Source organism: Sinocyclocheilus grahami, unplaced genomic scaffold (assembly GCF_001515645.1).
Source record: "Sinocyclocheilus grahami isolate Dianchi unplaced genomic scaffold, SAMN03320097.WGS_v1.1 scaffold599.1, whole genome shotgun sequence".
Lineage (NCBI taxonomy): Eukaryota > Metazoa > Chordata > Actinopteri > Cypriniformes > Cyprinidae > Sinocyclocheilus > Sinocyclocheilus grahami.
This window is the reverse complement of record NW_015505778.1, coordinates 566,799-582,047: the sequence shown is the minus strand read 5'-3', so window position 1 is coordinate 582,047 and position 15,249 is coordinate 566,799. Positions and strand designations below refer to the sequence as shown.

At 37.6% G+C, this 15,249-nt stretch overlaps 2 protein-coding genes across 2 annotated transcripts in view; one reads left to right on the top strand and one right to left on the bottom strand.

The window, feature by feature from the left end:
- LOC107557323 (TBC1 domain family member 12-like) overlaps positions 1-9,311 on the bottom strand; it is a 28,941-nt gene extending 19,630 nt beyond the window's left edge. Inside the window, exons 1-3 of the mRNA XM_016240708.1 lie at positions 7,940-9,311; positions 6,357-6,468; positions 1,190-1,246 (exon numbers count right to left, since the gene is read on the bottom strand). Of these exons, the coding sequence (XP_016096194.1) occupies positions 1,190-1,246; positions 6,357-6,468; positions 7,940-9,288 (1,518 nt within the window). The 5' untranslated portion in view covers positions 9,289-9,311. The remainder of the gene's footprint in view (positions 1-1,189; positions 1,247-6,356; positions 6,469-7,939) is intronic.
- Positions 9,312-12,601: 3,290 nt separating this feature from the next.
- Positions 12,602-13,906, top strand: LOC107557345 (D(5)-like dopamine receptor). The gene has a single exon (XM_016240731.1). The coding sequence runs from the start codon at positions 12,602-12,604 to the stop codon at positions 13,904-13,906; it is 1,305 nt and encodes a 434-aa protein (XP_016096217.1).
- The last annotated feature ends 1,343 nt before the right edge of the window (positions 13,907-15,249 follow it).

Sequence of the window (15,249 nt, the reverse complement as noted above, 5' to 3'; positions counted from 1 at the left end):
GCGAGTTTTGGGCAGTAGAGTAGCACTTGTTGTTCATTATTTCTCTGATCACAAATGCAGACAGAGTTTTATGTTTACGCGGCGCGATGCAATGTAAAAAGACAGTATAAGTCATTATAATCCGTAATTATGTCCCCACTGGACGCAACATATGCCTCGTTTATAATGGGTTTTAATGTTTTTGTCTTGTAGCTCCGGCCGGACAGGGCATCACAGTATGGTAGAGGCATAACATTTCCATCACACGCTTGAGGTATTCGGCCAATCACAACGCACTGGATAGCTGGCCAATCACAGCACACCTCGCTTTTTAGACCGATGAGCTTTGTAAAAATCTACGTGTTTCAGAAAGGCGGGGCATAGAGGAGAAACAATAATGTACAGTATGTGGAAAATAATGTGTTTTTTTTACTTTAAACCGCATAAACACATTTCATTACACCAAATACACAAAATAATGTTCTTTTCAGCAACATCACATGACCCCTTTAAATGTTTTCAAAAATCAGTATTCAGCGTTTTATGTTTAAAATATCAAAACATTATTCATGCATTTGTAACTGCAAGTTAAATGCATTCATGTCCCTCTGAGCTGCATTAAACAGTGCGTAAATAGCTTCTGTGTTCCCTCTGCATTGCAAAGATGAATTTTGTTGATACTGTAACAGCCAAAACGTCTTATTGTATTTGACTTTATTGATTAAATGTAAGAACCTGATGATAATCTGAAGATAATGCACACTTTTAGAAAAAAAAAAGGCTTTATAAAGGTAAAAATGCCCATAAAGTGTAAAAATCAATTTAAACTTATTGGACAAGATTAATTTCTCTCAATGCTGTGAACTGATCACCACACAGAATATGAAGAATATCAAAAACTTTAGGAGTCAACTGTCCACCGCAGTCCTTAATGTACCAGCGCAACACACTCAGCAAAATATCATCTGATTATCGCTATCGATAAAATCACAGAAAATATCGTGATATTATTTTTTGTCAATATCGCACACCCCTACATAAAGATGAGTAAATGATTTCACTATCCTTTCAACACAGCAAATGTTACAGCACTAGTCAAGCAGGCATGTGACGTGAGAATGGTTGAAATGACCGATGGGAAGTGAAGGCGTACCGCTCTGTGCACAGAACAGACATGAAGGAGAGTTCAATTAGAAACCAAACATCATACCCCTGAATTTAAGAGATTGGGCGTAGATACAGATGTGAGATTGCCTGGGTTACTTTCCTGAAGAGAGAGCAAAATGCGAGAAATACAGTACATAAACCAGATCCCGAGGATAAGAAATAATGGCCTGGCCTTCAAAACTGTGCTGACTTGACTGGTTTCATTGGTAAAAGTGCTTGCGGCGTTTATGCTGACATGATTTAGTGGTGGATAAATCGTGACAGCAAGATTTGCTGTTTACTGAATGGGCTTTATTCTGACTTGATCCGTTTTTCTTCTTATTTGTGTGTTGTTTAAATCAATAAACAGAAGGAAATGAGGAGTTTGGCTGTTAGTAATCTATGAGAACGTGTAGAGAACCATGTGTGCGTGACAGAATATAAGCGGGGCAGAGATAGCGTGAGGCCGTGCATTAAATAAAAACATTGGACATGTGCATTTCTACTCCCTAAAACATGCGCTAACCTATCAACGACCTTCTCGGGCTTTCTCATAAAAACACACAGACAGACTAATATCCTGAATGGAAATGAAGCCAGCTGGACTCCACACACTGCAGCCGAGCTCGATCCAGCCCAGTTCCTACTCTAGCTGCCACCCAAACAGAAGACCAGGCCTCAGCACACAGACTAACACAGTCTCTCAGAGAACTTAAAGGTATTGTCGTGTAGTTTGCCTAAACGACAGAAGTGAAACTTGTATAAAGGGGTCTGGTGAGATTAGACAGCACCAAAGGCAGAACCGTTTAACAGTTTTTTTCCAGAGTCCAAAAATAACTTTTCCCCCCGAACCTTTCAAAAGCGGTCTACAGTAGGGCTGTCAAAAATTTTTTTTTTTTCGAATATTCGTCGAAATTAAAATTAAAATCCACATTTGAATGCAAAATCGTTGCATTCGAATTTTAGGTGTGCGTTAAGGAGGCAGCCTTATCAGAGGCGCACGAGATGCGATGACGATGCAAGTGTCATTGCATTATAATGTTTTTGTTAAGTCTATCCAGTTGAAGCCACTAGATGTGGCGGTGCTGCGTTGCTCATTAAAAATATTGCGGGAAAAGAGAACATCAATGCGGAGATGATGTTGTTTACGTCAAAACTGAAACCAAGCCGTTCACACAGAACGCATATTTCGTGCATTTTCTAGAGGGACATCTATTACCGTTGCACTCGTGTCTCGCACAAAAGAGCCGCATGTTTAGAAAGCCATGTAAAATTAACGCAAGTTCAACTTTGAAAAAACATATCTCGAGACTTTATGGCGGGGATTTTTCCCCATCCCACTGCTACACGTGTTTTTAAATGAAAAAATTTACTCTGTGTGATTGTCTTTCGTTCCCTTCGTATTAAACTATGAATACATACATTATGCTGTTTTGTTTATAGTTGTTTAAGCAACTTAATTAATTATAATTGGTTTATAAACATTATTTTAAACGTTATGCACATTTTTTCACAGATAGTCATGTTCTCTTATGGTTTGAAGAAACGTGCATTAGTAATATTTTGCTCGATGCGCCCTCTTGTGGCCTCAGGAGAGAATCCAAACGCTTTTATTCACCCTAACTGAAATTATGCATTTTAAATTCGAATATAATTCGAATTTTGATAATATTTAAGTACAAAATTCGAATTGAGTTTTTCAGCCATTTTGACAGCCCTAGTCTACAGACCTATCTATTCTCACAGTTTTTTCAGCTCACCTATCTAGTGTTTTTTTATTTAGTTTGCTATTATTTTTGTTGTTTGCTTATGTATATGTATGAACATTTTTAACCTATGTCTTCATACTATTTTTTTCTTTGTACAGTGACCTTGAGCTTGGGAAAGGCATTTTATAAATAAAATATTATTAATATTGTTTTATTTCTTACCCTTGAAACAATTTTTTCTTCTTAAAAATACATGCATTACAAAAAATATGTTTTTATAAATAAATAAAATATATGTTTTTTCAATGACAATGGAATTATTTATCAGTTTCTCCACCCAGTGGAGTTTTTGGAGACAAAAAAGCCAAAATTCTATAAACTTCTAATATTAAGCTAGAAAAACTTTTGATGGTAAATTTTCCATCCACTAAGGTAAAATTTGTTAGAATATGTGCAAGGTGCCACAGATGTTTTCTTCAGTAGGCGGTTTGATTTGAATCACTCTTTTTGGATCATGCTTGTCTCATAAACAACACTATTTCCATTTAAATATGGTTCATATTAATATATAGCAGCCCTTATGAAAAACAAGCATGCTTAATTGGATTAAATGTGCATATTATTTAAATAAAAGGCCACTTAACCATAATGAAAGACAGTACACTTTCCTGAACACACTTATAGTCACCATGAAATAAAAAATGAAAATTCTTATTTTTAATGGAATACTGTAGTGTTTATTATAAATAATTTATCCGTGCACTTCATTATTTTTTTTTTTAATTCATGTGCCCTCGTAATCTTTAATCAAAAACGTTAACCTCCCCTCCCCCTCAAAACGACTCCTCTTCTCTTCCGGTCACGAGCTATGGCGCAAGGGCGGAGCTAGTGACGTGAGGGGTAAACGCTGGGATAAACGACAGGGAAAAGCTGAAGCTGATGCTTCACTTTATAGCACTGACACCAGCCATGAGGGAGTACGTTACCCCTAAACATTGAAAAAATATTAGGATATTATGGCAACATTACTCTTAGGACATCGCAAACTAATTTTTTTCATGAATATGACTTAACCTGATGGAGGACGCGCGTGTTCAGTCATTCAGGCAGTCTCTCTCTCTCTCTGTCTCTCTCTCTTTCTGCGTGCGCGCCGTTTAGGCATGTTTTGTGCCGTTGATCGTCATCGTCATCCTTAAATAAAACATTTATTCATGCTTGGGTGTCCCCCACCACTAACTGCAAACTGGCATTCAGATCTGCCTCCATTTTGTTAGCAACGCCCCAACTTCCAACGATCCAATCAATTCCCGAAGAACGAAATCAAGTCCCGCCCTCTCATTTCAGATTCCGTTTCACTCGGATATACGTCACAGTAGAGAAGAAAAGATAATCGCAACCTCCGTTTCATGCCGACTTTAAGTACACTTCCAAAATGTGCACTTTGTAATAATGTCAAATTAAATGCTTTACATTGAAGTACATTTTAAGTCATTGTTTTAATAGTCTTGATGTGTTGACTAACATTCTATAAATTTAACTGTACTGTAGTGTGTTATTCAATATTACATTTAAAAGTTAATATATTTTAAATAACTAAATTGCAACTTCATCATCACAGTAATTACAAATATATTTAAATATATTTTCATGGCATTTTCAGCAGTACACTTTATTCACTATTTTTCCAAAGAAAATAGAATTATGAAATTATATATAAAGATGCACTTAAGTCTAGGGCTGCCACTAACGACTATTTTTATTTCGATTAATCTACCGACTAATTTATCGATTAATCTAAACGATTAATTTCCCGCACAAAAAACAACAACTATTTTACTTAAGAATATTTTATTAAACCAAATGAAATCCAAATGTCTATGAATTCCTTTTTTTTAAAGCAACAGTAAAGTGCAATATAGAGTGCAGAAGCAAGTGTCCATCTCATAGTCCAAATCACTGAAATCAAAGTTCAGTATTATAGTGTAAGAATGACAACATATCCACGTTCTAGTCTACTAATAATAAAATGTATAATCAAAAAACACCTTTTAAAGGTACTTACCAGAATTGTTATTTACCAGAATTTATTTAGGAGAAAAACGTAAATGTGCAGTATTTCTGAAAAAAAAACTTTTTTTTTTCTTTTTTTTTATAAAATCAATTAATTGGAGATGCTTTTGATTATTAAAATTTAATGGAACCATTAAAATGAAATCCAGAAAATAATGGAAAACAGAATTTGGTAAAAATAAAACTGTAAAACTCAATTAATTAGACAGGCTTTTTGATTAATACAATTTAATTTAACCATTAAAACAGAGTATAGAAAAATTCAAATGGAAAAAAACTGAATTTGGAAATAAATCTGATTTCATAGGGCCCTATAATTATAATAATTTTTTTTGTGGTAATAAAAATAGATGTAAGTGAACAATAGCCTTTAAAATTACTGAAAATACATATATAATAGCAATGAGGCAATAATAATTAGTTAAAATAAAGTATCAAAAGCAAGAAATCATATGGTTTTATTGAACAAAACTGTTAAAGTACATAATGTATTATAAACAATAGAGCTAATGTACATTACACATTACAACAAAGGCTTGCAGAGGGCACCAATGGCCTGATTATTGTTTTTACACATTGCTGTGCGATCTAATCCTTTTTTAATATTGACCAAGCACCATTTAATTCAAATGTCCACTTAATCTTTAATATTTGGCAATTTCTTTAGGACAGAAATGCTATAGCCACTGTAATTAAATGAATATGTGGACATCAAAACGTGTAAACTCAGAGTGAGGGTTTGAGCTTTTATTTTGAAACCGCGATGTATTTACCTTACAAATCTGATGAAATGGCGCATGTTGCGTTCCCAGATGAACGTTATAATAAACCCACTCACAACAACATGCACAGATGGAGTTTGAGACGCTCCACACATGTAAATGATAACAGTTCCTGTGGAACTACTGTGAACGGAGCCGCTGTGTGACGCACGTACTTAACCTACACGCATGTAAATAATGAAAGCGCATATACTGTATTAGAACAGCATCGCATAAAATTATTTAATTAAATCGTAGCGTTTGTGAATTCACAATTATGCTTAATTATGATTTTTAAATGAGTTTAATATATCATGCAGCCTTGGGAAACAGTCTAATAATGTGTTTTATGGATTCTCGTCCGTGAAATGCGCCACTTCCGGTATTTTGCCGGTTAGTCGACGCGAGCAAAATGAAGTCGAGGATTTTAAAAAATCGAATAGTCTAATAAAATCGACGAATCGTGACAGCCCTACATAAGTCCTACTAAAAAAGCACTGTAAAGATCAGCTAAATGAATTTAATACAAATGTAAAGACTAATACACTTTCAAGCAATTGCAAAATTATCAAGAGGGTAAATTTTGATTTCATGGTCACAGAAGCGAAAAAGAAAAACAACAAACAGCTATTTAAAATACTGATAAAACAGTTTTATAGATACTCTCAATCTGAATTAGGTGTGAACAGACCTGCTGAATGATTTTGGAGTCTTTGGGAGGACTCTCTCTCAGTGGGACCTTTCCAAACAGTTTCCATCCTGGTGCACTGTGGGCCTCCCTCTGCTTTCTGGAGAACAGACTTCTGCCAAAGATATCATCACAGAGCATCTGTCAAAACCTGAAAACTCTGCACTGACAATGCACAAAAATAACTGCAAGTGCACAAGCCAGTTCTTTTGGCTCAACAGCATGAGCTTTAACAAGCATTGTAAAATATGAGGAAATTCATAGTTTAAATCTGAGCCAGTCAGCTCAGTAACCGGAAGGAGACAGAATCTGTCAAAACCTGTTTACTTTTGAAGTGTTACGTGCTGAAAAAGGGGATTGAATTCTTGAAGAGAAATATCTTTTGAGAAGTTTCTTTGTTGAACCATAATACACTGACAATTTAAAGGCATAATCCAGCTAAAAATAATTCAATATTAGTATCATCATTTACTTACGCCTTGTCATATTATTTTCCTTGTTCCATGAAAAATCGAATAATAATAATAATAATAATAATAATAAAAGTCAAAGTGGATGTTGATTTAATAGATTACAAAAGGCGAGTACTTCTATGGCACTTTTATCTCCTTTTAAAGTTTGGAAATATAAATTATCAACCACTTTTGTTGCATGAAAAACAGCTTATTAAAATCTCTTTGTATTTAAAAAAAATAATAATAATAGTAATATATATATATATATATATTACATATATTTAAAATAAAAGAATTAGAATAACGACAATTAGTATATCACACAATTTTAATTGTTGAGCAAAATATCCCTTTAAATGAACAGTACAAACATAAAAATAAAAAAATTTATATTATAGTTATTATTAACTTTATTCTGTTTTGTTTAAACACTTGCTCTTGACAGATGAGCTCAGTACCCACTTTATTTGGATCAGCTGGCTCCACTGAATCACAACCTGTAAGTATGATAAATTATGTTTACAGATGTTTATATTTTCTATCGAGTGTTCAAAATACGCAACTATGGCAATGGGCGTATCGTGTACGACACGCGCTCTACGCAGTAGACCAATCACAACAGACTGGGCCATCTGACCAATCAGAGCAGAGTAGGCTCAGGGGAAGGAGGGGTTTAGAGAGACTCAATCTTAGAACTGCTTTGAACAAATCGTTTGAGAATCATTGGAAAATGAGGTGATATCAAATGAATATTTTGAGAAAACAAAAGCGCTTTTTGATCTTGCATGCATGTGAACCTATTGTAGGAGACTCCCAAAACAATATTAGGAATCTTAAAAATGGCATAATAGGGGCACTATTAAGATGTGTATTCATGGTGTAAAGAAAAAGTTATCACTTTTTAACTTTTCTTGATATATACAACTTTTATAAACCATATACAATGACATTAATACACGGGCATGCCATTTTTTTTGTTTCTTTATCATAAACTCTCTTGTCATTAACTCTTACATCATCTAATTTTCTTTCTGATAGCCACAATATAATATGTACCTGTGAATTATGTTTCTCATATTTAGCTAAAGCAATATTTTTTTTATAAAGCAAAATTGCATAGCATGATAATACCTGTTGAAGATCTCAGAGATGCCCTGTTTCCTTTGACTGAGAGTCAGATCTGCGACAGCAACACTTAACACACCAGGGATGTTGTCTGGAGCACTCTGACGCCGACTGATCTCATAAGTGTTCCTGGGTTTCAGACTCACGTCCGTGAAGATCGAGTCATCAGGTCTATCTGATGTGGAAAAGGTCTCATCATCATACCGACTGAGACGAGCAGAGTCAGTGTTGAGGAAAGTGCTAGAGGAAAACGTCCTGAGAGAGTGTTTCGGAGTTGACAGACTGGCTGAAGAGTTCCTATCCAAAGATGGGTCGCCTTCAGAACAACTTCTGGTGTCATTAAACACTGCATTTTGGGCATTTAAATAGTCTTCCGAGCTGGTGGTTCTGTCTACAGCTGCATCTTGAGGTGGTAGCACAGAAGAAATAGCATCCAAAGCACCACCTCTAGAGCCTGCTGAGAGCTCTCCATTTGCAATCACATGATCGCCCTCTGAATTGAAGTAGCTTCCTGCAGGAAGAGATGAGTTAGGATCGTCCCACTCAGTCAATTTATGTGCACTGTGGCCTCCATGTCCATTTGGGAGCTTAGTGCCACATGGCTGGGTAGTGGTCTTATCACATGACTCTGGAACGTCGTGGTCCTGGATGCTCTGCAATTGGCCTTTCTCTCCCTGCGATGTTCCAGTATGGGAGAACATGCCTTGCATTATGCTCTCCTGCCTGTCTATAACATCTGCGATGCGTGGAGGTGGTATGCCTTCCTCGGCACCCCTGCCTCCAGAGGAAGATGACTCCACCATCAGCTTCACAGGTGAAACTACAGAATGCCGACTGGCTGAAGAGTTCCTATCCAAAGATGGGTCGCCTTCAGAACAACTTCTGGTGTCATTAAACACTGCATTTTGGGCATTTAAATAGTCTTCCGAGCTGGTGGTTCTGTCTACAGCTGCATCTTGAGGTGGTAGCACAGAAGAAATAGCATCCAAAGCACCACCTCTAGAGCCTGCTGAGAGCTCTCCATTTGCAATCACATGATCGCCCTCTGAATTCAAGTAGCTTCCTGCAGGAAGAGATGAGTTAGGATCGTCCCACTCAGTCAATTTATGTGCACTGTGGCCTCCATGTCCATTTGGGAGCTTAGTGCCACATGGCTGGGTAGTGGTCTTATCACATGGCTCTGGAACGTCGTGGTCCTGGATGCTCTGCAATTGGCCTTTCTCTCCCTGCAATGTTCCAGTATGGGAGAACATGCCTTGCATTATGCTCTCCTGCCTGTCTATAACATCTGCGATGCGTGGAGGTGGTATGCCTTCCTCGGCACCCCTGCCTCCAGAGGAAGATGACTCCACCATCAGCTTCACAGGTGAAACTACAGAATGCAATATTGTACTGTGGTACAGTTATGGAGGCCCTTCATAATGCAGAGGTCAACTGGCTGCTCTGCCAATAGTTAGAAATGGCACTATAGTAAGCAGTGCTTAATAAACAGCTGTTTTACTAAATTCTGCTGAGGTGAAATTCAGTGCAGTCATGTATCGTGATACGTATCGTGGCTTCTGTATCATGATACGTATCGTATCGTGACTTTGCTGGTGATACACAGCCCTAGTTACTAAGCGTTAAAACTGAAACTGAAGCTGTAGAACTAATAGAACGTAATGACACCGAAGAACTCATCCACAATACCCACATTGACCTCCACAAATATCCAGCGCCCCCTGCCATCAGCTCCCGCGTCTCACACACACGAGCGCGACTTTAGCACTAGATTTAGCAACTTTCAGACCCTTTTAGCGGCTTTTTTCCATAGAACATTCATACTGACAAACCAAGTGACTTTATTGTATAAACCTTAGCTATGGTTCAGTTAGAAGATTTCGCCAGTGCTGTCCCGTGAGCGCGAGGTCTGACTTTCCCGGAGAAGTGTCGCCTCTCTCGGCGTCTGTTCTGTGCAGTGAGCGGCAGAGAAGCACCGCAGCCGACTCGTCAATAAATGAGTACAAAACAGCGTTTCCTAGCACCTGTTGCTTACTGATTGTTTGGAATTATAAATATGAGCGTAGTTCGTCTGTTAATATCACATGCACTTTTTTTGTCTGTTGTTTTTTTTAGTTTGTTACTCAGATGCGCAGTGCGCTGCATGAGACAAAAAAGTAATATAGCCAAAACAACTGCATAGCGCATCTGAAGTGTCTCTGAAGGAAATAATGCATTATTTATCGGCTTTAAGATATCGGCCAAATTTTCTTATCAGGCCGATACCGATAACAGGAAAAATGATCATTTATCGGCTGATACCGATATGGTGGCCGATATATCGTGCATCCCTAGTGTTTAGTCACTATTTAGTGTGGTATTTTTTGACAATATTCACTCATCATGACAGTAAAATAGGGCATTCTAAGTCAATATACTGCAGTATTTCCTCTCAATCAGTAGAAAATATGGTTGACACCCGGTCATGCATGAAAAAAAGAAACCGTGATATACCGTGAAACCGGTATAATTTTGAAAAATACCGTGATATAAATTTTTGGTCATACCGCCCAGCACTATTGGAAAATATAATTCAACATTTTGTTGCATTTATTCATTTATAACGTTGAATTGGTACATCCAATATTTAAGAATATTCTATTTAACGTTACTTTTAGGGCATCATAACCGCGTTTGGAACATTACCAAACATTCGATGTAGTATTTTGGTCAGGTTTGTAGCGTTTGAATCCAACATTCGATTCAGCTTTAGATGAAGCGAGCATCATCAAGTTCGGAACGTTTGATTCAGCATTTTGAGGCATGCCAGGCGCGTCTGAATAAAAATTAAATTCAGAACATTCAACGCGTGTAAAAAGCCTATAAATGCTGTCTAAGCAGCCAGCTCAAAGTTTGAGACACAGATTATGCGTTACTGTCAAAACGCATTATAATATATCAGCAAGTACATCCTGTACATACCCATCGGCCGCAGCCCAATTCCTGAGAGCGGCACAAATGACCTCTACTGTACTCTTAAATTATCCAGTGAGGATTGTTGCTAGCTCTCATATGATGGAAACATGTATGTTCAGGCTCATCCTCAGTCTTTTCCATCTCTTGTGGTTTGACAGCCGAAGCGCTGCAGTTCAGTGTTGTACTCCGCTCTTCTTTCATCATGACACATATTCAGACCGTCCTCCGACATATTAACAGGGTAAATATTAAGAGTACGCAAATATCGTGAGTTAACAGACCATCAACGCTTTCCCGTTTCAGACCGGCAGCTGAGCGTATCCTGAACGCGATCCGAAGCCATCTTGAAATTCCAGTGACGTCCTTCGACGCGTTACTGAGAGGAGAATCCACGCGCCCCCTGCTGGACATATTCAACTACATGCATTTAGATGACGCAGGCTGCACATAGAAATAATGTACTGCACAGACACAGTAGACACGCGCAGATCAAATGATTGCACAACTGCAGAATTATTTGTTAATCTCACATTCAATTGTGCTTCTCAACTTTAAATTGCACATACAAATACATCTGTTCACAGCAGGTCGAAACTAGTAATTTTTCATTTAAGACAAAAAAAAAAATTATTAAAAAAGAAAAAAAAAAAATATAAGGAATAAATAAGAAAATTAGCATCTGTTTCAAAAACATTAAAGGAAAGACAGTAGGAGAAAGTAAATAAATAAATACAATTTAAAGATCAATTACAAGGACCAATGATTTTTTTAATGTTATAAAAATAACTTTTTTAAAGTAAAAAAAAAAAAAAAAAAAAAAAATATATATATATATATATATATATATATATATATATATATATGAAAAACATTTACTGCAACATAGTGTTTATGCAAAAAGCTATTGTGAAACACAAAATAACTCATGAAAAAGCAAACTTGTAAAAGCTAAAATACACAAATGAACTATTATATCTATTATGAACTATATAAACCGTGCGACAGCTTGCTTGACATTTATAAAATCTACTTTCACTTGATGTATTCTAATGTGATGTCATTGTGTTCATTTGTTCACACTACAACTACAAAAATACAATGATCAATTTGAGTTTGGAGCACAGAATTTTAGATTGATCTATAGATAGATAGATTTATTCATTTGGCAGACACTTTTATCCAAAGCGACTTATAGTTGAGGAATAGCTACAACGAGCCATTTTCCATAAGATAGATAGATACACAGACAGACAGACAGACAGACAGACAGACAGATAGATAGACAGATAGATAGATAGATAGATAGATAGATAGATAGATAGATAGATAGATAGATAGATAGACAGATAGATAGATAGATAGATAGATAGATAGATAGATAGATAGATAGATAGAACCATGTTGTAATTGAGGTAGAGATGCTTTCTATTTCTTTTAGAATTTTCATTAACTCAGTGAGCGCACTCACTCTCAGTTATGTCGTACTTCTCTCTCTCTCTCTCTCTCTCTCTCTCTCTCTCTCTGTGGCAGACTCAACATTTCCAGCAGAGAGAGCGCTGCCCCTTTATTCCCTCTTACGCGGAGAACGGTGGCACTTTGCAGAAAGAAGACATCGAGACCTTTCGGAAAAGAGCTTCACTGGAAAACGGAGAAACTGTGACGTGAGGAGCCACTTGAATATGATCTATCAGATCTGGGTCCAGAGGAAGCCCCATGGAGAGCGATGGTGCTGAAAGAGACAGCTCCGGTGTGGGTGTCCGCGCGCTGACGGGCTGCGCTCTCTGCGCGCTCATCCTCTCCACGCTGCTGGGGAACACGCTGGTGTGCGCCGCTGTCATCAAATTCAGACACCTCCGATCCAAAGTCACTAATTTCTTCGTCATATCCCTAGCAGTTTCGGATCTCTTCGTGGCTGTTCTGGTCATGCCGTGGAAGGCTGTCTCTGAGGTGGCCGGCTGCTGGCTCTTCGGGAGCTTTTGTGACACTTGGATAGCTTTTGATATCATGTGCTCAACGGCGTCTATACTCAACCTGTGCATCATCAGTTTGGACAGATACTGGGCCATCTCAAGCCCGTTCCGTTACGAGCGTAAAATGACCCAGAGGATAGCGTTTATAATGATCGGGATGGCGTGGACACTTTCCGTCCTGATCTCTTTCATTCCGGTCAGACTGAACTGGCACAGGGCTGAGGATCATAACGCGTCCTTAAACCTCACTTTCAGTTCGGAGGACTGCACTGCGACTTTAAACAGGACTTATGCTATTGCATCTTCACTAATAAGCTTTTACATCCCTGTTATAATCATGATAGGAACATATACGCGGATCTACCGGATCGCGCAAACGCAGATCCGGAGGATCTCCACTTTGGAGAGGGCGGCCGGGCACATGCACGACTGCGCGAGCGAGCAGTCGCTGAAAACCACGTTTAAGAAAGAAACTAAGGTGTTAAAAACGCTTTCCATCATCATGGGGGTGTTTGTGTTCTGCTGGCTGCCCTTTTTCGTCCTCAACTGCATCGTGCCGTTCTGTGACCTGGACACTCTTGGAGACTCTCTGTGCGTGAGCAGCACCACTTTTAACATCTTCGTGTGGTTCGGATGGGCCAATTCATCGCTCAACCCGGTCATCTACGCGTTCAACGCGGATTTCCGCAAAGCCTTCACCACTATTCTGGGTTGCAATCGACTCTGCGCATCTTCTGCTGTGGAGACAGTGAACTTCACCAACGAGCTGGTGTCCTACCATCACGACACCACTCAGCTCCACAAGGACGCGCAAGGCGCTTCCAACCCCCAGTGCCTGGTTCTGGTCCCAGGTCATGGCGAGCACGTGGACTTACCTTTTGACAAGGTTTCGGTCGTGTCCGATTCGTCTCGTATCCAGAGGAACGTGCTGCTGCCCGCCCTAGAGCAGCAGGAGGGAGAGATGGAGATTTCCCTGGACCTGATGCCCTTCACCTCCACAACACTGAGCGACTGCTGTGGGATTCCAGGTCAAATTGAGGAGTGTTGACCTCATTTAATTTCATACAAACCTTTTTATAGCATCAGAATTAATATGCATAGGACATGACCTTATTTTATTTTCGTATACCTCTCAAAAATATTTAGGCCTAAATTTAAGAAATAAGCATTTGAACTGCATAAAAAAAATCCCTATCCATTTGGACTACACAGCTTGAACATAAACATGAACTAATAAATGTAACTAATGTAATTAATGAAACAGGTGGTCTAAGACTTATTTCAGTCCAAAGCTTATTATTAACTATTTGCTTCCATTTGATTTGATTTAAATATTCATATTTTAATGTATGTGTTGAAATAGCTTCAGCATCATCACATCGTAGAATCAGTTTAATTTAAACATTTAAAATATATGAGCATGTTTAAAATATGGTGGAAATTACTGAGTTAGTCAACATATATGAGATTGCAAGAAATTATTGATTATACATAAAGCTGGTTGTGTATTTAAAACACATTCAGTTAATTATTGAAATCGTACCTGTTTCTCAGAATAATTTGAAACTGATATTTTAGGGTAAAAAACTTTCATACAGTCGGAATAAATTTAGGCCTACATATTTTCTGAGTCCTTATCAATCTCAGTAATCACAAAAAGTGACATTTCAATTAGAATATTTTACTGAAGTAATCTTTATTAATTTTCAAAGAGATTGAAAGTTGGGGTCCAAAGGTGTGAAACCATAGTGAAATGCAAAATTTGAATTTGATAAGAAATAATATTTATCCACATAACAATTTGAATAAAAGGTTGAATGGAAAAAATGATTGTGAAAACCTGACGATCATATTCAACAGCTTCATGGTTTGAGAAAGATCCAAAACATCTTATGCTTCAACGAAAGCAAGACCATCTCACCGTCTGTAAGAAGTCACATGATCAGTGTCACTCATTTGATTTTCTTATTTGACCTTATGTGACCTAATAATAGAGCAGAACCAATTTCTTATCCATTTTCCAAAAAAATAAAAAAAGTTTATTTCAAGGTTTTTTATTAGATTTTGAATGCAATATTTTGAATGTGCATGGTCTCAGAATTTCGGAGCCCAACTGAAGGCGACAAACATGTTGCTTTATATTTCCAGACACTGCTGGTTATCCTACTTTAGGTGTACAGCTGGTGTCACAATGTATTATGAATATGCTTTAGAAGTATAATAAGAAATGTTATTCCCCAAATACACACAAGAGCCGTATCATTACATACTGACCTGAAAAAGAACAGTTAATAAAAATGTCAATCTGTGCCTCTTTGAGACAAAACAACACAAGATGAGCTTATAAGTCATTTCACAACATTGTCTGAAAATAACTGACCACAATATTCT

Coding starts and splice junctions, on each gene's coding strand:
- LOC107557345 (XM_016240731.1), top strand. CDS start 12,602: ATGGAGAGCGATGGTGCTGAAAGAGACAGCTCCGGTGTGGGTGTCCGC.